The following is a 22,734-nucleotide window of genomic DNA, read 5'->3' on the forward strand; positions in this document are numbered from 1 at the left end:
TTTCTGAAACTTGCAGCCAAAATCAGTCCTAACACACTCTCATTCTTTAGACAACAGCTCCAATGGTATCTCAATGAGATTTTTTCCCCCTGGACTGCCTTAACACTTTTCCATGTTCCTTTGCCTCTCCTTTCCTTTTTTAAAAATCTCATTCCTACCCATCTCCACAACTTTCTGTAGTCTTCTTAAGGCCCAACCTGTCATGTGATACCCACATCATCTCCACCTCATTTATCCCATGACTTTCAAACTGCTTTGATCTGACCCATTAAGATCTTAGCAGGTAATCACAGCAAAAACACAGAACCTAAACCTAATGCTTTTTTTTTTATCGGGCATGTGAATGTTATGCCCATGTGGGCTTAGGAACAAATCTTTAGATAGGTTTTATCATTTAATAAAATTAGATGAAATCTGGCTAGCAAAAACAATGTTTTTAAGCATCTACTATGACATAAAAGTTTTGTTAAAGGTGCAATTTAAATAGGATTTTACTCATATGACAAATGTAGGACTTCAATGTAACAGGATTTGAGATGGAGAAGAACTGCATGTTTTATACATCTGTCAAATACTTAGGCAGGTAATATGAAGATACTTCTTTTTATACATTTCTCAATTAGTAATATACAGACTTCTTGATTTTAACAGCCCCTTTAGAATATTAGCCTCCATAAACTGTTATTTCCACTAGCAGAAACTAATAAATATCATATATACTTTAACTCTACACACACTGTTACTAAGATAAGGTTAGTTGGTGAACTGACAATAACATCTAGATAAGCAACTGTGATACGATCTTAGCCACCAGACAACTGATGTAATAACTACTGCAGAGCAGAAATTAACATCTTAATATCGTGATAAAAATACCTAGAGAGTCAGAGGCTTACATGTTTTATTATTGTACATTCATGTTTACTTTTCAGTAAAAGCTGTCTTACAGAAATATAGTTAAATGCCAGGCTTCCCTTTTCTTCCTATCTTCCCACTTTTATCTTCTCTTCCTAGCACAGTTGGAAGCTGATGTGCCGATGTACACAGTGTGTGAGAGTGAGTGTGCTCAGCTGGGTGTGGCTCAGTGGTTGAGGGTTCACCTAGGATCCAAGCGATTGGGGTTAGACTTGATCGCCAGTCGGGGGCGTGCAGGAGGCAGCCGAGCAATGACTCTCTCATCACTGATGTTTCTATCTCTCTCTCTCCCTCTCCTTTCCTCTCTCTGAAATCAATAAAGATATATATATATATAAAAGAGAGAGTGAGTGTGTGTGGGTAGTGGCAGCAGGATCTGTAAAGGCCAGATTTGGACTCTTAAGTGTTTTAAGGCGTACAGAAAACCAGGAACCTCTCATTAACTTCTCAATTAAATGAAAAAGCATCAATAAAATATAATGATTTCATGTTGGATTGAACAGATAACACGACTGACCATCAATCAACTACTCTTGCCTGTAGCCTCCTAACTCAGCACTGAAACCTAGGTCTGCTCAGAAATTAGGCAAAAGGGTGAAATTGACTATTTGTTTTATTTTTATTTTCCATATGGCAATTCATATACTTTTATCTGCATCGTGAAATCATAGGAATACGGCAAATGCCAAACATGCTATTTATCTGTGCTTACAATTCAGAAAACTTCTGAATTAAGCATCTTTCCCCTCAGAGCTGTTACTGGCCCAAATCAGACCCCTAAAAATGAATGAAGGATGACTCTAGGTAAGAGGGTCCCAACAGAAAGGCAGTGTAACTTAATGATTCAAAGTGTGGATTTTAGAGTCACAATTAGTGTGACTCTCACCTCTGCCACTAACTAGCTATATGACTTTGGGCACAATTCTTAACTTTCCTGATCTTTACTTTCCACAGCTGGGGGCAAAGCTTTAGGATCACATTTGTAAAACATAAAAATTTGGCTTTTAGTAGGCACTCAATAAATACTAGCTTTTCTGATTCTACTTCTACTTCTGAAACTGGGATTCTGATCATCCTGACTCCTTATCTTACATGAAGGGGAAAGGGAGGAACGCTGCGAAGAATCCCTCAGAAGAGGGAGCCAACAGTGAACCCAGAGAAGCCTATTCTGCAGGGTCTCAGACCTCCCTGCTCTCAGTCAGCTGATAAAGTCTAATTCCAGAGAAAGAACCATGCTGGAAAAACTCTGCTTCTTGAATTTACAATCTTAATATTACATCTTCAAAGCCAGCATATTACCTGGTTGCTTTTGCCGGGGTTTTGGCAAATTGGTCACACATGTATGTGGGCACATGAGGATATTGCACGGATGTAGAGATCCTTCCAGAAACAGCTGTTTTGTTTGAGATATATGGATCCCTCCTAGTGGAGTTTTTGGCAATGTATTGGCAGGCACCAGAGCGAGGCAATAAACCCCCACTTGATGAATGCTATCGATTGCCTAGAAAAATAAAAAGAAAAATATTCAGCGAGATTAATTTTACTACACTTGACATCTCCCTAACATAAGCCATTATTTCTTTCTCTATCCGTTCTATTCTAGGTCTAGAATCTGATAGATTAAGATCCCCTATATCTAAAAGTACCTAATCCTTTCAGTGGTGGTAGAGGTCAAGAGAAAGGGTAAGATATGATCTAAAAGGGCAGAGGTGAACACTGATTTGCAAGCCTCAATGTGTTCTCTTGAGACAGAATGTGAAAAACCTACAAATTTGTTTTGGTTCTTTTAATATTTTAGCTGCCCAATATAGCTCAATTAAATTATGACAAAGTATTTTTATTATAAATACAGCAGAAGCTCTGTAAGTAGGCCCCTGCTTAAGTGGTTCACCAAGTTAGCAGGAATCCCCTCTGCAAGGCATCTGAGCAAGCAAGGCCTACCACACACTGAGCACTGACGGCCACCAGCTCTGTAAGAGCACTTCTGCTCTTGGTCATGCACCTGTGTGCTTGCCTAGCATCAGATGTGCTTGCTTCTACCCATTTTATGCCAGTTGTTCTTGTTATTGTTCACGTAATTTACTTAACCATTAAATCAACTGACATATTAAAATGACAGAAAGAGTTATGCTTTGGAAAGACTTATTAAAGGTAAGCTCCTAAAAAAACTACTACTGATAGGTATGGGCAAGTTAGTTCTAAGAGGTAAGGATTATGTGTTCTAGTCCCTTTTCAAACAGTCATGTCCTAGTCTAACTTAAAGGAAATGAAACCAGAAACCAAAGACAATGCATTTGGATGTCGTTTATGAAAGTAATTTAACCTGGAACTCAAATTGGTGTACTCATATACTACTCTATATGAAATAAAAGCATGTTTATACGTCTTGTGTTAAAATTTAATACTTGAAACATTTCTCATATTTCTGATTTCCTGCTTCAACCACCTTTTATTTTTATTTTTAAAGAGAATTTTTATGTTTATTTGTGCCAAACTGACAACATATGCTGGGAGCAGGATCTCAAATGCTCCACAGAATAACAGCTCTGCAGTTTCTTTTGTGCACTGAAATGAAGGAAGGGACATACGGAAGATTACATAAAGGTTGCTTCAATCACCTTTTTTTTCTTTTTACATTTTTATTTTTTGCTTCAACCACCTTTTAAAACTAACTGACCAACCAAACATATCAGCTGAGAGGGTTCCAGTGTATTACCCATAAGTCTTACTGAAAAGGAGATACAGTCTTAGGAGACGAATGCAAGAGTCATAATAGATGAGCAAGACCTTTTACTGAAACAACTTAAAGGGCACAAGAATAATCCTGAAAATCACTGCTCCTTAGACTATCCTACTAACCAACAGAGCCAAGTGGAAAGTGGCCAGTCTGTCAGAGGCCCCAAGTCTCTGGTAGCTGAGAGTATACAGGAAGTTAGCAAATATGTTCCACACAGCCTGGACTCCCTGCCCAATACACCATCTGGGGGGCTGTCTACTGACCACCTTCCTTAGAAGGTGCTCAATGAGGTATTTAGTTTATTATACATAGACCTAGAATTAAACTGCCACTGGGCTCTACCTACCAGAACATATGGTATCCTTACTGGTCTACTACAAATCCAAGTGCTCTAAGCTGAGAAGCTACAAAGACTGCAAAAATAATGCCCTCTTATTTCATGCCCAAATCAGATCCCAAATGCCTTTTACAAGAATTCGGATTAGTAAGTTAGCACAGCATTTCATTCCTATTGTTGCTTTCCAGGGAAAAGTAACAAATATGTTGGGGAATTTCCATTTCCTGTGATAGGAAAAAACATAATTCACTACAAGATTCAACCTTTATGCCCCAAAGTTCACTCTGAATGAAATAAGCAGTTTGTTTATTGAAAATATGAAAAGTACCAAAAAAATTCTCTTTGCAAATCTGGTTCTTAGTCATCTTTCAGAAGCCATCCCAGTCACACCTTCTTCATAGTCTTTCCTGTCTAGTGTATCTGCAGTAGATTCTCTTTTCTCTGATTTTCCACTACAAATAGCCTATGCTATGCCAGCTGATAATTCAGAATCACAGACCCTAAGGACAGGAAGAAATCTTAAAAGTCATCTAGCCCCATCATCCATCTCATGATTGCATCATTTCTACATTACCACTAACAGGCAGTTAATAGATCCAAATGCCCCAAGCAGATTAAGTTATGGACGTTGGGAACACTCCCAATGGCATATAAGCTGCTATGGCAAGGACAGTCCATCTTTTCTTTAGACCCTCCACTTATCCATCAAACATTTACTGAGCCTACGATGATGACGTGTTGGCATAGTTAACAGGTTCTGGGGACTGAGCAGGGAGCAAAAGAGATAAAGTTCTTGGCCTTTATGGGGCTTATAATATAGTAGATGTAGAAAACAATAAATATAAACATACTTATATGGTGACAAGTACTAAGCAGAGACATAAAGAAGAGTGAGGGGACAGAGAGTAAAAGGGAATGTTATTTAAGATAGAGTGGGCCTCTCTAAACTCCTTATTGGAGATTATGCTTATGATTGTTATTTTTGCTACTACTAATAATCACCATCATCTTTTACTGAATGTGGGCAGTAAATGCTTCAATTAATTATCTAATTACTATCAATTAACCCTCCTAATAGCTCTATAATATAAATAATTTCATGCTCACTTCATAGATTAGGAAATAAGCTCACTGAGGTTAAGTAACTTGCCTAAAGGCACGAATGTGGTGGGGAATGGAGCTGGAATTCAAAGTGTGATTCTAATGAAGACCAGACACCTTTCATCACTCTACCCTGCCCCCTCTAGAAACATATCCCTTATACTGAACCCAAATCTTTCTCTTTCTGGAATGGTTTATGTCGCCTGATCTCTACATCCACAGCAAAGCCCTTCAAAGTAAGAACAGCATCCTATATTTTCTTGGATCCCTTGCACTCTGGGCACCACTTTTAACATGTAGTGAGATTGTAGCTGTTGATAAGTGGACTGATTACTGTCAAAGACGTGTTCCACATATGGACAGTTAAAACTTTCATGAGTTGTAAACACTCAGGAAACAAAAAGTGAAAGAATTTGCTGAGACGAGTTAATTCAATTGTTTTTGGCAACCTGAGCAGAAAAATACTATGTGGTCCATAAGGAGAAATGGTATTAATTATCTAATTTTGCTAATAGTACCCAGAATATTTAAGTGGTGGCTGGCAAGAAAAAAATAAGGTGGCATAACTAGTCCATCAAAGAAAATCAGGGATTGCTGCCACATTTGACAACAAAGCCAACCTGTCCCAACAAAGACCCAAGGTGTGCTCACCTGTAGCACCCGGCTCATCCACTGGAAACTATCTTCCTCAGAAGCGTCGGGTCTTTGTTCCGCAACCACCACAATGCGCTCATCATAAAATACAGACACAGAAAACACAGCAATTCTAAGAGAGACAGATCAAACACATCAGGACTCCCTTCACAACCAGTCCTATTTGTTTTGCTCAGTTGAAATACAGAGAAGGGACATCCCCACCACACTAGCCAAGAATGAGTTTAGAAAAGAAAATGTACAATCATTACTGTCAAAACGAGGACTCAAAAAACATGTATTAAGCACCACTGTCGTGAATGTGGGACACAGTGATAAATAAGACACAGGGCCTGTCTTCATGGAGTTTGTATGTCAGAAAGACAGAACAAACACACACATATAAAAGAATGTCATGTTGTAATATACACTAGGAGGACACTAAGGCAGGGCGAGGGGGCGGAGCGGTGTGCGGGGCATACTGTGAAGGCAGGTGGTTGGGGAGCGCTTTGCTGAGGAGCGGACACTGGAGCAGAGACCTGAATGAAGTGAGGACGCGAGCCACGCGGAGATCTGGAGGAAGAGGTTTCCTGGCAGAAGGAACGGAAAGCGAAAAGGTTCTGAGGTAGGAACGAGCTTGGCAGGTTTGAAGAACAGCAAGAAGGCCAGTGTGCCTGAAGCGGAGTGGCGAAGCAGAGAGTGATGGGGAGAGGTCAGAGCCAGGCCAAGGCGGTCACGGAGGACCTGGCAGGCCAAGGGGAGGGGGATGTTTTCAGTGAGGTCTCCTCTCAAACGTCCCCTTACTAGTAAGGCATCCCCAGACTGCCCTACATAAGCTAGCAAGCACACCCCCACCCCTATGCTTTTTCTGCATAGTATTTGTCATCTCATACGTTATCTTTTTCCCTATGTGGTTACTATCTGTTTCTCCCAATGAGAATGTGAGCTTCACAAGGCCTGTTTTGTTCAATACCCCACTGTGAACATCTAGAACAGTGGCATGCAGTTGGCATCCAATAAATATTTCTTGAATGAGTGCATGAAATAATGGGAAGTCACTGGAGATGTGAATATACCTGCACACCTGACCATCTCCCTTCCTTCCTTTTATCCATACATATTTAATGAACACCTACTGTGTGCCAGGTGCTGTGCTGCGTGTTGGGAATATAGCTGTGCCCAAAGACAGAAGGTCTAGTGCCCCATGGAGTTTACACCTCATAGGAAGCCACGCCATGACAAAAAATTACACATTTCAAGAACTGGCTCTCTATTGATTTAATTCATTTTTCTTCTTCACAACTAAAGGGATAGCAAGACTGCTTTAAAAACATATATCCATGATTATAAACTACTGAACAGGACATCAATTATTCAAATATGTACCAAAAACCTTTTCTTGAATTAATAAGCAAAGAAAAAAGGATATCTAATTGACTTCATCCATGGAATTTGAAATTAGCACTTATGTACTATGTCAATCTCTGTGTTAAAATGACATAATAAATTAGTTAGAAATGAGTAAGAAAAACAGTTCTTAGATGTAAAACTCTACAGAGTAGCATCTATCTCAATTAGACTGAATGGGACTACTTCCGTATGGAAGGAATGTAGGAACTCCAACATTTTAGAATCCTCCTCAGTCCTCAAGACTCAACAAATAGTAATAATGAAAAACTGAAATACAGGATATGTTATGTCTTATTTCTCTCAATTATAGCCAAAAAACCAGCTGGTTTAAGACAAACATTCAAAGCCTGGTTTCTGCTATACTTAACCAAAAATAACCTAATCATTTGAAAGAGAACCTACAGAATACAACTCAGGTCACCCGATAGATATATTTAGATTCTACTGAAAATGTTAACATTTGAACTTTGCACTACTCACCTTCCTCTATAAACCGTCTTTATTGATTCAACAGCCAATCCAGTAGCAACAATGTCATCAGCATTATGTCTTCGACCACTAACCATCAGTAACCCATCCATTTTTCCAACCACAAACACCAAGCTGCCCTGAAAGATAACAATGATTTACCTTAATTTCCATAATTTAAATGGTAAAACTGATATTTTACTTCCCGCCTTGAAATAAATCTCATGAAAAATATAAGACAGAAAACAATACCATACTTTATGGATTCTGAGAAAGTGTTTCATATCTCAGCATCTTGGAAATCAGTGGAAAAAATCAGTGGCACATCATAATTAATGACAGTGTATAAGAAGGGAATCCATTCATATTTATTCTTAGGGAGGAATTTTATAAGAAAAAGCAACTAGGATGGCACACAAGCATAGTTTATTTTCCCAGCCATGATTATGTATTAATTTATCTTCTGTGCCTATTCATGGGGTGGATGCAGAAGAGAAAAATGTTAAGTCAATTAATACTCAAATTAGGAAGAGATAAAAAGTTTTAATGTGAGAATAGCTGTTTCAAGTTTATTAGGGTAATGCTGTTTCCATCTGGCAAGATCATAGATAGGCTGCTAATAAAGAAAGGTCAAAGGAAGACTGTAGGAGCCTCTCCTTTCCAGTAAGATAAGAGAACTGCAGGAAAGCATGCTGTCAATGCCCTAAAAGCACCACTGCCTGATTTTACTATTTAACATAATTGCTATCAATAATTCTCCCAGACCCATCTGCAATAAACTTTTCCCATTCACTATAGTATTCCTAAATTTCTTGTACCATTTATATATATTCATTATCTAGTAGTCACTTTCATGTGGATATCACTCTGATTTACTGAGCACAATGCAGTGCCATGCACTGACTGGGCTATGTAAGTATGACATCACCTCCAGTCTCAAGAAGCTACCAGTCCATCCTAGAAGACAGAAGAGAACCATTCATTTCCAACATAGTGTGAGAAATGCTACGGTGGAAATGAATAAAGAGAATGAGGCAGCCACTTCTAGTCTGCCACGTGTGCTTCGTCACTTTCTTCACAGCAGCAGCACTTCAGGGGGCACGGCCGACCCAGCAGGGCGGCCCTTCCTCCTCCCTTGTGGCTAGGGTGGCCGTGCGACCGGCTCAGAGCAGTGTTGCTCAGCAGCTTCAGGGAATCTTCCTTAAGAGATGGTAGGACTGCACCCTTTCCTCTGTCCTGTTTCCTGGAACACAGATGTGATGGCCGGAGCTCCACCTTGGACATCAATAGTGGAGCAGTAAGCTAAAAGGAGCTGGGTCCTGAAGGATTTCCTGGTGGAGTTAGGAAGTCAAGACAAGACGTGCAGACTTGTCTTTCCAGGAGAGTGATTCTCTTAGAGGAATTCCCTTGCCCCCACCACCCTCCATAAATGTTAGGAAAGAAATATAATGAAATGAGATATTTTCTTATATAACTTAAAGAGACGAGAGAGTAAGGAGGTAATCAGAGATGGATAGGAATATATGGGCTTAACTATGATAATGAATACCTATTACTTATAAAATAAAACCCAAACTTCCCATTATGTCATGCAAAGCAGTCATGATCTGGCTCTCTGCCTTCCTTGTTGGCTCACGAAGCTAGCTACAAGCTCTTTGAAAACAGGTTTTGTGTCCTAATTGTCTCTATAAACCCAATACCACTTGCACAAAAACAAATTGCTTTCATTAAAGGAATTTACTATTACACAAGTTGTATTGCTGATAATTTGTATGAAAATGCTTTGTACACTATTTATTACGGTTTCCCTTTGCCATTAAAGGGAACTTTTTCAGCACACTTCTAACTTATTGAAACATATTAATCAAATCAAAGAAGGGTAGCAAGAGTGAGAAGAGTTTTGAAAATAAAAAATGTCTGTTTGGAGGAGTCACATAAACTTAGGTAACAGAAGCAATAAACATTAACTCATTTATCACATTCTTATAGGAACTGCTTTAAATGTAAGTCAAGTGGCCCTGTAAAACTCCTGGACTAATCAGAATTTGTTCTGTCTGTAAATTAAAGCCTAAACTTTTGAATAAGATGCATCAAAACGAACATGAAAACATCACTTACTGGCCCCACAAACCCCAGCAATCCTGACCGGATGAAAGGCATGTCCCCAACAGGAGAGCCCGCAGAATTTACCGGAATCACCTAAAGGACAAAACAAAGTGACGAAAGAGTTTTTTCTTTAAAAATGTAACTAAGAGCCTCTCATGTACGTGGGATCTCTCTCATGTATACAGGGTTTCCATACATATGCACGTATTAAATTTGGTGTTTTCTCTTGCAAAAAAATGTATCTGATTTTTTAATTGATTTTAGAGAAAGAAGAAGGGGGGCAAGGAAGAAGGGAGGAGGGAGGGAGGAGGGAGAAGGGGGGGAGAGGGATCAATCTGTTGTTCTACTTCTTTATGCATTCATTGATTCTTGTACCCGTCCTTGGCATATCGGGACAATACTCTAACCAGCTGAGCTACCCAGCTGTATTTGATTTTTAAGTCTAAGTTTTAAAAATAACTTTATTTTCTTATTTTTAAAAAATGTATCTTTAATGATTTCAGAGAGAAGAAGGGACCAGGAGAGAGAGAAACATCAATGATGAGAGAGTCACTGCTCAGCTGCCTCCTGCACACCACCCACTGAGGATTGAGCCCGCAACGTGGACATGTGCCCGGATCAGGAATCGAACCTCAAGCAACTGGATTAGAGGTTGATGCTCAACCGCTAAGCCATGCTGGCTGGGCATCTTTAAGTTGTTTTTTTAAAATTACGTACAACTAATACATACTAAAATTATATAGTGAATACAACAGTATCCTGCCCCCCTTAAGAGGTAACAATCATTTACAATTTGTTGTTTATCTCTCTGGACTTTTTTTTAGAGGCATATATTAGCATATTAAGAATTATTTTAGCCCTGGCTGGAGTGGTTCAGTTGGTTGGGCGTCATCCCAAGCACCAGGAGGTTGCCAGTTCGATTCCTGGTCAATGACACATGCCTGGGTTGTGGGTTCAATCCCCGATGATTCTCTCTCAAGTTCCCTCTTCCTTCCACTCTCTCCAAAAATCAATAAACTATTCTTAAAAAAAAAAAGAAAAAAAGAATTATTTTAAAGGACTCATATTATATATACTGCTTTGCAACTTGCCCTTTTCATATATCTTGGATACCTTTACAATTTGGTAACAGTCTGTCTGGTTCCCTTTGTACAATAGTTCTGTAACACACCACTGCACGGAGAACAGGGTAACATAGTCCTTGGAGTCAAATGTAAGTTCGATTTCTGGCTCTGCCACTTACTAGTAATGTGGGTCTCAGGCAAGTTCCTGGACTTCCCTAAACCTCCAATGCCTCTCATACACAAGGTGAGGGTAAAGATTAAGAGAATATAAATAGATTCGCAGACATAAGCACAGTGTCTGGTCCAGAGTCAGTACTCAGGACACTATTAGGATTAGTAGCTATTGGAAAGTAACTATTCTTTATGTCTGTGTAGGCCATTCTAATTGTTCACTATTACAAAGAGTGCTTTACTGAAGACTCCTATACATATTTTTGTTCATTTGTATAAAAAGCATGAATCTTCTCAATTTCAACAGGCTCTCCTATAAAACTGTTACATCAGTTACACTCCCCTAGTAATATATCAGAATGTCTTTTTCCTATACTCATACTATACATTACCAGTTTTTCCAAACTTTGCCAATCTGGTAGGCAAAAAAAAAAAAAGATATCTCACTGTTATTTTAACTGCATTTCTTTATTAGTAAGGTAGATGATTTTTCTTTCCTTTGCTTATTGGCCATTTGTATTTCTTTTATAAATAGCCTATTCCTGTTCTCCTGGTTTTTTGCTCTATTTGATTAGTGTTTTTCCCTTTAATTTTCAAGATTTTTTTTATATAGGGAACGACTGTAACAAGAGCTAACATTTATTAAATGCTTATTATGCGCCAGCTACAGCACCAGCTGTTTTACAGTTAATCCTCAAGGCAACCCTATGAAACAGGATTATTATTTCCATTTTACAGACGAGAAAGTGAGACACAAAGTTTCATTTGCCTCAAATCAAACAGCTAAGAAGTGAGGGCAATGGAAAATTAGCGCTTTGCTATCATGTGTTAAAAAGTTTTTCTCACTAGTAGCTTATTTTGGAAATACACTTTTATTTTCTGACCAGTCATTATTACTAGGTCTTTTGTCCTAGTGAAATGTTAACCACGTTGAAAAACGTCAGGGTTTATATATAAGAATCTAGTGAGAAAAATATCAGAAATGTTAATTTGCCAATCAAGGCAACAGTTTTCTCCTTTTCAGTTAGGATTTGTATTCTACTTCACTATCATTAAATTTATACAGCAGGTGTCAAATTTTCTTCATTACTATGGACCTAGCAGTTTGGTATTAAATCTGAGAATTTTGATCAGGCAGTTGTCCCCATAGGAAAGGCAACATAACAAAAAATTATCAGTATCTTCAAACACTGCTTGAGGATTTGTTTATAAGGAAAATGCAATGGAAAAATTCTGGTACTGGAAGTATATGTAGCCTAAGCACTTTTAAAATAAGAGAAATAAGGCAAGATTTAAATTAGTAAAATGCATATGCACTTAGTCACTTGAAAGTAAACCTGGCAGTAAACACATGCTTGAAGAGTTTATGAATGTCTACTTCTATCAAGGTGACCTGGTCTTAACTTTTGATGGCAGGGCAAGAATGTAGCAGTAATAGTGATGATGATAGTAAAAACAGACATTTAATCACTTATATTATACTACTTTAGGCTGTGTAAATACAAATAATAATCAGCTCAGGAATTTTAAACTTTTATTCAGATACCACACCATTTGTATAAACACACTCTCCCACCAGCTACATCTATCACTACCTAATTACATGCAGATTTTCAAATGGGATGGTAGATGTGCACTGCCATATTGAGAACCACTACTCTAAATTATAGAAAAAGGAAGCCTGAAGAACTGAAAATTGGCTGCAGTCATATAAGCCCTGTCTAGTATGAAAGGGACATGGCCCATAAACTGACGTTCTCTGTTCCCTAGAAGGTACCCTGAGGCAGGTTAATCCCAATTATAAAATATAGACAATTAACGCCTGTTCTGATTTCCAGGCTCACCAGGCAAACTTTCATTACAATTAGGCTACACATGCAGAACTGCCTGCAGGAAAGCAATGTACTAGTTGTATTAGAATATGACCTATTTCAGGAGCCCTGTTTGTTTGTTCTCCTGATGTACCCCAAACATCTAGAATGGTGCCAGACATATAGAAGGTGCTCAATAAATACTTGTCTCACTGAAGTTTGAATGACAGGAGCAATCTGCCCCTGTGACAGAAAGGTCCTTCATTTTTTATTAGTAACCTGGCATTGTGGTTTACATCTGTCTTCATGAACTCAGTTAACTTGAATTTACACTTGAGATGGATTCTCACTATATACTCTTCCAAATTAAATATTTCAGCTTATAAAGTTCAAACCATGGCATATTCACCAGAGGAATTTTTGTCAGGCCTCTCATTCATTAATTCAACAGATAAGCAGTAGCACTTCCTGTGGGCCTGGTGTTCTACGAATTTTAGAAACACTAGCTCACTTAGTTCTCACAACATTCCTATGACGTAGATAGTGTGATTACTCACATTTTAAATATAAAGAAACTGGGCACAAAGAGGTTAAGCAACTCACCTAAGGTCAGCTAGTGAGTGGCAGAGTTAGGATTCAAACTACGGCAGTCCAGCTCTAGAGCTTATGCGCACAATGCACTATACATTATGCCATTTCCCATCAGCCAGCTCACCTGCCCTGCCCTAGTGACACCCTCACCAAACATTTTCCTTGCAAAATTTTAATAATCATGTACCTCAAATGTATTTTTGGTCACACCAGCAAGCCCAAAGTACATCATGCCTCCTGTTCTGGAGCTGACACAGATTTCCCCAATTTCATCTGTTCTGCAGAGTTGGGGAGGTCCATCAGGTCTCACAATGCACATCATCCCTAGTGTACAGAAACCACAGGTAAGAAACAGACGCCCTGGAAGACCTTCGCTTCATCCTTGTGAACCCAGGAAAGTTTGTGTTTATTGAGTGGCCTTGTAAGAATAACCAAAGAAGAATGTTAAAAGTAGACCTGAAACTACATAGGTATATTTGAAATGTCCATCTTTTAACCCTGAGGACAGACAATTTTTTAATTTAGGAACGCCCCCCCCCCCCATACAACAGATGCAGCCCGAAGCTTTTAAAGATAGTGACATTAAAAATGACTGCAAAGTCCAAAGAAACAGGTTAAATTAATTTACCCCTAGGCAGATCAAACTCAAACCTCATGGAAGCAGTGTGCTCTTTCTGCCAGTCCCAATGGCTTGGCAATTAGAGTGAAAACCAGACAACTTTAATATCACTCAGTACTTTGCTTTCCATGTGAACAACTGTAATTAGCATTCACAATTAAATCATACAGTACTTCAGGAAGGTAAGTATAATTAGAATTATGTAACTGTTAGAGAGACTTTGAGAAACTAGGTGACTAAGTACTAAATCTTGGATTCCTGGTTTTGGATCCGTATTTTATCAGTCTCTACAATCTCTAATGACAAGTCTTTGTGAAAAAACAAATGGTGCTCCTGAGGACTCACCGCCAGGCATTACATGTCCCACATCCTGAACTGTTAGTGCTGAATTTTTATCTTCAGTATTGACCCGTATTACCCCATAGCTCAATCCATTCATTGAGAGAATGGCTCTTCCTGGTAAAGGGGCCCCTGGAACTCCAGGCCTGAAAACAAAATAAACTCATCAAATTTAGGAAATGAAATATCAAGAGAAAAATATGAATATGTAGGAAAGCAAATTTCCTTTGGCTATCAGACACACACACACACAATCCTCATTTTCTCGACCAAAAACATGCCAAATTAATCAAATTCACATGTACAAAGCATGGTCAACTTTCATTCAGGAGGAAAAGTACATTTTAATCTGTTGTTAAGTATGTATTAGTCTTGGGTATGCTGTAAGTGTACTTTCCATACTTAAGTTACAATCAAGAATAGCCTATTTCTACTCTAAGATGCTAACTGAGGATTCGGAAGAGCAAAACAGCACAGAAAAAGAACTAATTCATAAAAATGAGATGAGAATAATTAAAGTAAATTTTCAGTTTACCAGTTACACTTAGTGCAAGAGTGGGAAGAACAAATGAGATGCTTCAAACTGCTTTCCAAAGTCATTTTCACTTTTAGGCTTATGAAGCAGAAAATTAGTTAATACCCCTTGTCACTGCCTGGTAAATACTGCACATTTGATCAAAGCTGTAACATACATCAAGAGCACTGATGTTCTGAACAATACCTGCGAATGGCGACAGTCATGGCTTCAGCAGAAGTAGCACACGGACAGATGGCCTCAGGTTTCAGCCCGTGGCTCTGGAACAGACTCAGGAAGGCATCGCAGGACGACACAGACCCTACAAGGAGTTGGAACAGATCAAATTGAAAGCTGACATTGTGATTTTCATTACTGCAGGAAACTGGTAAAGAGTGGAAAGCCAATACATTTATTTCTCATGAGAACTCTCATTGTATATCATTAATTCCATCCACACATTTTACTGTGCCTGTGAGACAGTTGATATATTTCAAGGACAAAGGAATGTTCATTCAGACCATGAGAGGTCACTGACACTATTTAGAGCTACAACCTGGAGTAAAGCTGCTCCTACCAAACTTCCCAATCAATAGCAGAGATGTAGAGATGCACTGTGGCCAGTTGGGAACTGAGCAACTCCTCCTGAAGTTACTATTTTATACTTAACACCGGCTAAGTTCCACCCTCTTCTATGTGATATTCTGACTTGTTTCTTATTAAAGTCAGTCCCATGTCTGTGTTTTATTATACCAAGATGATTAACATGACTACTGACAAAAATGCATTATGACAAAGGACACAGTACCTAACATTTTACCTGGTTCTACTGTGTCGAAGCTCAGGATGCTTGTGCTTGTGGGGGAAGCAGGTGACATGAGAGATCTCTAAAAGCTTTTTTGCAAACTTGCTTTGCTGCTAGGGGGGATTTACATAAAGTCCAGACCCTTGGTTACATCAAGCTGCCCTCTTACCGTTCCTTTTGGTTACATGATAGAAAAGACATATAAATGAGAGAGCAAGAAGGAGTGGTTTTAAAAGCATATGGGCCCTGGCTAAGGTGGCTCAGTTGGTTGGAGCATCATCTGTACATCAAAAGGTTGTGGGTTCGATCCCCAGTTGTGCCCATACAGGAGGCAATCAATCGATTTCTTTCTCACATAGCGATGTTTCTTTCTATCTCTCTCTCTAAAATCAATAAACACATTCTCAGGGGAGAATAAAAAAAAGCCTATGGAGCCATCAAATGATGAACAGATAAGTGTAGTGTATCTATACAATGGGCTATCACGTGGTAGCACAAAGGAACGGAGTATGAACACATACTATAATGTGGATGAACCTTGAAACATTATAGCAAATAAAAAAAGCCCATCACAAAAGACCAATATAGTATAATTGCATTTATATCAAACGTCCAGAACAGGTAACTCTATAGAGACAGAAAGTAGAAGAGCAGTTGCCTAGGAGTAGGGGACAGTGGAGGGTAAATGGGGAGTGACTACTAACGGGTACGAGGTTTCTTTCTGGGGTGATGATGCTCTAAATTTAGATCATGGCAATGGCTGCATAACTCTGTGAATACACTGAAACTATTAAACTGCATACTTTAAATGGGTGAGTTTCATAGCATGTGAATTATATCTCAATACAAATGTTTAGGAAAGAATAGTCCCAGACCCACACTCTAGAAGTACTCACAGGGATTAGCTCCATCAGTCACAATTAACATCCGGAGGGAACTCAAGCTCACATCCCTTTGGTCTCGATGTGCCATCATAGCCCAGTGCAAGTCTCGACATTTTACTAAAGCTACCTTGGCTACAAATTTAAAAGGGATAAAGTTAACACACATATACATGCTAAATTTGGTAATTTAATATACTATAATAAAAACTTTTACTTATTTTAGGGATCATGATTTTCACTTAGAGAAAATACAAAATGTTTCAAAGAAATTATGCCAGGTGCTCTGAGGCAGCAGTGAGTAACTAGACACAACTGCTTGCTCACTGTGACCTGCAGGCATGCCATACATCTGTGCCAAGGAAGCCATGAACACCAAAGCACTCAATAAATCTGATTTAGGGCTCAAATTTGGGCAAATTCATCTCAATTCTTAAGAAAGGACATCACATGAGATGAAAATGACAACACACCAAAGTTTAGCAATTAAGCTCTAAAATTTGTCAAGCCACTAAGGCCCAGAATTATGTCTCTAGAAGGGCAGTTTGAAAATCCCTGGAATGTTAGTTCAAACAGTCACATAATTAAAGTTTAGGTGCTGTAACTACCTTTGTGTGCATGCACTCTCTGGACCCAAGAGAGAGGGCAGGTCTTCATAACAGAGTAGGGTACGCTAACTGTGTGCATCTTATTCATTACATTCTGAAAAGCAAAGATAAAAAGTAGTCAATACCGAACACACAGACAGAATTTAAAAATGAAACTGATATTTTGTTAATAATTTTAATCATACTTGTAATAAATACTCAAATACACACTCTCTGAAAAAATCTGAAATATTAACTGTAAGGTTGAAGTCTCCTTTGCTATCTATCCTTAAATCAGGTCCTGCCCTCTCCTCCTCAGAGATAATCACTAGTATGAATCTGGTATGAATCCTTCCAGTCCTTTTGCTATGTATTTACATATATATTTGTCCCCATGGAAACAGAAAGAACTGTTAACATAAAAGGTATAATACTATACATATATCTACAACATGCTTTTTTCACTTAAATTGTTTTAGAGCTAAATCTATGCACATCAGTATGAGATCTACACAATTCTTTTTGAACTGCTGTATAGTATTCCACAGTATGACCACACCACAATTTATTTAGGCATTTCCCTATTATTGACAATGTTTCTGCTATTACAAACAATGTTTCAAGAAGCATATTTATACTTCCCTGAGTATGTGTACAAGGGTTTCTCTAAGGTAGATATAGAAAAGTGGTACTGGGTCATAAGATATGTTTCTAAAATTTAACAAATACTGCCAAACTGCCCTCAAACCCATGCACTTGCCGCATACCACAAAGGGTTGGATATTACAACAAGATATGGATGTTTCTCTGTTAGCTATAGGAGGTCCTGTCCATACCTGTTGGGTATTTGAATAGATAAAGATTAGTGAGCTGAGCGGGCCATACAATTTGGTGTCTCCTGTCACCCAAACAAATGAATATACCCAAGATCTCCTGTCACCAAAGAGACCAAGCCCAGTAGAATAAGTCTTGGTATTTAGACTGGCCATTTTTCTCACCACCTAAGTGGTCCAAAGAAACCAAGATACCATTGTTAATTTCTTTTTCCTCCCCAAGTTTCTAGGTATGGTGACAAATTTTTGGATTTCAAAGAAAGAAAGGTATTTATAACTAATACTTCATGCTGTCCCTCTAACTCCTCGCAAGGTTTTTTTAAATCTCTGATAAAAAACAAAATGATGCCCTGGCCAGGTAGTTCAGTTGGTTAGAGCGTTGTCAAAATATGCCACGGTTGTGGGTTCCATCTCCAGTCAGGGCACATACAAGAAGCAACCAATGATTCATAAATAAGTGAAACAACAAATCGGTATTTCCTTCTCCCTCTCTAAAATCAGTAAATTAAAACACAATCGGGCCCCGCCGGGGTTGGCTCAGCGGTTGAGCGTCGACCTAGGATCCAGGCGATTGGGGTTCGATTCCTGGTCAGGGCACATGCCCGGGTTGAGGGCTCGATCAATGACTCTCTCATCATTAATGTTTCTATCTCTCTCTCCCTCTCCTTTCCTCTCTTTGAAATCAATAAAGATATATTTTTTAAAAAACCAAGACAATCGGAAGGGCTTCAGAAAAGAGCTAGGAAGTATGTACACTCGAAGAATAGGCTCTTACTAATTTGAGGGGTCCTGAGTGAAAAGAAGGGTCCTCCTCTTCCCCCATGCCTCATTTCCTACTCTTTCTGACTCCTGTAATGTGTAAGGAAGTTGAACAAGATACTCTCAAAGGTCCCTTTCAACTCTAGGATCCTGTATCTCTTTTTTCTCTCCTCCTAATCACCATGCTACATATGATAGCTTTCCCCACTTGAAATGTCCCCTTTCTCTACCTTTACCACAAATTATCTCTAATATGGCTAAATCTTAGCCATTTTTCAAAAAGTCCAACTCAACTGTCACCTCTTCCATAAATAGGGCCTTTGTGCCAGAGCTGGGAGGAACTCACCTTTCTCCAACTCCCATAGCACGTTACCTGTTTCCCTCCTATGGAAAGCAGCCTGATCTACCTTGCCACTCTATTCCTTAATGGTAGCATGCAGACTTTCAATACATTTTGTCCAGTGGAAAAGTTAGATGTTATTAATGACAGTTGTCAAGTTCTAAATATATTTATGTAACCCTTTCTTCAGGAAGGAGAAGAGGTAAATCTCAAACATACTTTTAAAAATCATAAATAAATACATAGTTATTTTTAGAATCTTTTAGGCTTTGAGCCATCATAACCAATGTTTTAAAAATTATAGATCCTAAATTCTCCCATATACTATTATGTGAGGGGTATGCTCAACCACAAAATGAAGAAAAAAACAGAATTACATTCTCCTTTAAAAAAATTACCACTTGTATTATAAAATAAATCACTCTGGAAAATATTATTGATCTTTTGGGCTTAAATTTCAAATAAGCACTGAGAGATGCTCTGGTTACACCACATGCATACTGACCTGAATCATAAGATTTATACTAAAGGCCTTAATTCTGAGTAGCTTACCGCAAACATTCCATGCCACAGCCCGGCATCCTTCTTAAAGTCTAAAACATTTACTACTGTTTCTCCTGAAATAGAAAAAATAGGGGGGTGGGGGGAAACCAAAGAAATCACCTTTAGTGTTAAGTAGCAAAATCACATTACTTGCCTCTGCTGAACAGCTGGTTTGGTACTTCTATAGAGATCGCTAAAAGCTATTAGGGTCTTTTGATTACTTGAGGATCCCCTTAAATTAACTGAGGGACTGATCATAGAGTGGCATGGCCACAGAAGAGACAATGAGTTCCAAACTCCTTATGACTTAGATACTATCTTCTGAGAGGCAAGACTTTTTCCCTAATTATATAAGGAACTTTGGAAGTTTCACAAATGTAAAAATTATAATTCCTAGAGAGAGAAAAAATGTTGGTACATATATATCTATATATTAGATCTACATACACACTCTTATACTTTTAAGCATCCTACAGAATACACTTTTGTGTTTTGATTTGTGCTTTTGGGTAGCTGAATTTCTTTGACTCTTAACTCCAAATGTACAGTTGGTGACAGTTCTATACACATGGGAAGATGGAGATACCTGAGATTCCGCAGCTAATAACAAACAGGTGGCTTTAATTAGTTTTCTGTTTCTGCACTCTAGAAATCATACTTCACATAGTTGGTTTGCCCAGAATTTTAGTTCCTTTAAATTGCAGCATATTTGTGAAAAAGAAGAAAGCAAATGCAAGCCAAGAATGTGTCTTAAAACATTTCACTCTGAATTTGGTTATTAACTGGCAACCAATCGTTAAGCACTCGTTAAGCACTCTGCTCGTAGTCTAATGTATCTGAAGCTCACAATGAGGGCAGTCATGGGATGAAGTCTGACCTTCAGAATAATTGCAGGCCTGGGACAGAGCTTGGCAGTGAGACAACATTGCAAGGCGGGACACTGTAACTCCCATTACACTTCCTTCTTTGCTTGTTTTATACTAGAAAAAAACACACACAAAAACAAAAACATAAGAAACACAATAGTGTGGGTTATTTCAAATGACAAAACTAGAATCCTAAGACAAAATGATAAAGCCATGATAATGGGCTGAATTTAACATGCCTCATATGAACATTTGAGGCTGTGCCCTTGGGCCTCAAACTCTAATCATGCAAAGATAGGACTGGAAATGACAAAGCTCAACAAATGTGTGAAAAATTCTTAAAAGCTTAGTTATCAGTGTGAAGTGGCTGCTAAAGAAGCTAAAACAAACAAGCGACTTGAGCTGCATTAACAGAAGCACAGTACCAAGCACAGGGCAAGAACAGCACTGCAGAGTTAAAGGTGAGTAAGAGGGGGCTCTGTGAGAAGCTCTCAGTTTGGGAGGGCGAGACCTAGAAATGACCTATTCACTCCTACAAATCAACTATAATTTTGCTTTTACCTCAATGCTCCATCATTTAAGTTGTTTTTTGTTTTTACCAAGATCAGCAACTTTTTGATTATTAAATCAAAAGGACATAATGCATACTTTATCAGGCCTTTCTGTAACATTTGACGTTTCCCTTTCTGACACTTTCTTCTCCCTTGACCTTTTTATTTTTTAACAGACTTTATTTTTATTATGGTTTTTGAAAATTGACTTTAGAAAGAGGGGGAGAAAGACAGAGAGAGGGAGAGAGAGAAAGAGAGAAAAAGAGAGAGAAACATTGATTGGTTGCCTCCCATATGTACCCCAACTGGAGATTGAACCTGAAACCTGGGTATGTGCCCTGACTAGGAACCGAACCACTGACGTTTCAGTGTCCGGGATGATGCTCAACCAACTGAGCCACACTGGCCAGGGCGCTTTTTTATTTTCACCTCAGTTCTTGAGTTCTGGCTAAGAAAGAATTCAGAGCCAAAACTCAAACGATAAGATAAATTTTATTTAAGAAAGTCACAGAGGTAGAAAAAGTGAGCCATGGAAGAAATGGATTCAGGAAAGAAGTTACAGAGGCAGAAGAAGGGCCCTTGGAGAGAAGGTGGGGGGGGGAGACAGACACAGGGAGGGAGGGAGGGAGGGAGGGAGGGAGGGAGGGAGGGAGGGAGGGAGGGAGGAAGGGGCAGAGAGGTGTAAAGGTAATGCCTGGAGGGAAGGAGAGGGAGAGGGGAAAGGGGGGAATGCTCCTGGTAAGGGAGAGTGCTTCCTTGGCTTTTTTTTTTAATATGTTTTTATTGATTTCAGAGAGGAAGGGAGGGGGAGAGATAGACAGAAACATCAATGAGGCAGAAACATTGTTGGATGCCTCCTGTACACCCCTACTGAGGATCGAGCCCGCAACCCAGGCATGTGCCCTGACCAGGAATCAAACCTCAACTTCCTGGTGCATGAGTTGATGCTCAACCACTTAGCCACACCAGCTACGCCTTCCTAGGCTTTTGTGGTACTTCTCTCTCCTATTCATATTCTCTCTCCCCAGTCCATTTTCTCTGCCTATCCTTAAATGTTGGCATTCCCTGAAAGTTCTGTTCTTCTTTCTCTTCTCCTTTCACTTTATTCAGTCAGGATACCATATTCCTGAAGACTCTCAATTCTCTATTTCCAACCCAGACCTCTCTCTCTAGAGATCCAGATCCATAGAATCAATTGTTCCCCTTGAATAACCCACAGTCTTGTGAAACACAGTGGACCCAACACAGTATTCTTCAACCCTACCCCTCACCCATGAAAACTCCTCTTGCTGCCCTAGCCGGTTTTGCTCAGTGGTTAGAGCACTGGCCCGTGGACTGAAGGGTCCCGGGTTTGATTCCAGCCAAGGGCACATACCTCGGTTGCAGGCTCGATTTCTGGCCCTGGTTGGGGTGCACATGGGAGACAACCAATCGATGTGTCTCTCTCACACTGATGTTTCTCTCTCTCTCACACACACACATCAACGTTTCTCTCTCTTTCTTTCTCCCTTCCACTCTCTCTGACAAGCAATGGAAAAAATATCCTTGGGAGAGAATTAAAAAAAACAACAGAAAATAAAACCTCCTCTTATTATATTTTCTATCTTAGTGAAGGATGCCTCTGCCTACCCAGTTGCCCAAGTCAGAAACCTGAGTTTTTCTTGCCTCCTCCCTTCCAGAGTTAGTCACTAAGTTCTGCCTCTTCTACTTCCTTACTGTCTCTCAACTACATCCATCACCATGAGCTTGAGCT

At 39.1% G+C, this 22,734-nt stretch overlaps 1 protein-coding gene across 2 annotated transcripts in view; it reads right to left on the reverse strand.

The window, feature by feature from the left end:
* DIP2B (disco interacting protein 2 homolog B) overlaps nucleotides 1–22,734 on the reverse strand; it is a 217,815-nt gene that overhangs the window by 30,620 nt on the left and 164,461 nt on the right. For both annotated transcript variants that reach the window (XR_013998293.1, XM_081130198.1), the window contains exons 13-23: nucleotides 20,442–20,544; nucleotides 19,574–19,638; nucleotides 17,111–17,204; nucleotides 16,518–16,637; nucleotides 15,024–15,138; nucleotides 14,309–14,448; nucleotides 13,532–13,668; nucleotides 9,720–9,800; nucleotides 7,614–7,741; nucleotides 5,742–5,856; nucleotides 2,215–2,416 (exon numbers count right to left, since the gene is read on the reverse strand). Coding sequence is in view for 1 of the 2 variants with exons in the window: in XM_081130198.1 (XP_080986324.1) it covers nucleotides 2,215–2,416; nucleotides 5,742–5,856; nucleotides 7,614–7,741; nucleotides 9,720–9,800; nucleotides 13,532–13,668; nucleotides 14,309–14,448; nucleotides 15,024–15,138; nucleotides 16,518–16,637; nucleotides 17,111–17,204; nucleotides 19,574–19,638; nucleotides 20,442–20,544 (1,300 nt within the window). In the remaining variant the exon portion in view is untranslated. The remainder of the gene's footprint in view (nucleotides 1–2,214; nucleotides 2,417–5,741; nucleotides 5,857–7,613; nucleotides 7,742–9,719; nucleotides 9,801–13,531; nucleotides 13,669–14,308; nucleotides 14,449–15,023; nucleotides 15,139–16,517; nucleotides 16,638–17,110; nucleotides 17,205–19,573; nucleotides 19,639–20,441; nucleotides 20,545–22,734) is intronic.

This window comes from Miniopterus schreibersii (assembly GCF_964146895.1).
Source record: "Miniopterus schreibersii genome assembly, chromosome: 2".
Taxonomy (NCBI): Eukaryota; Metazoa; Chordata; class Mammalia; order Chiroptera; family Miniopteridae; genus Miniopterus; species Miniopterus schreibersii.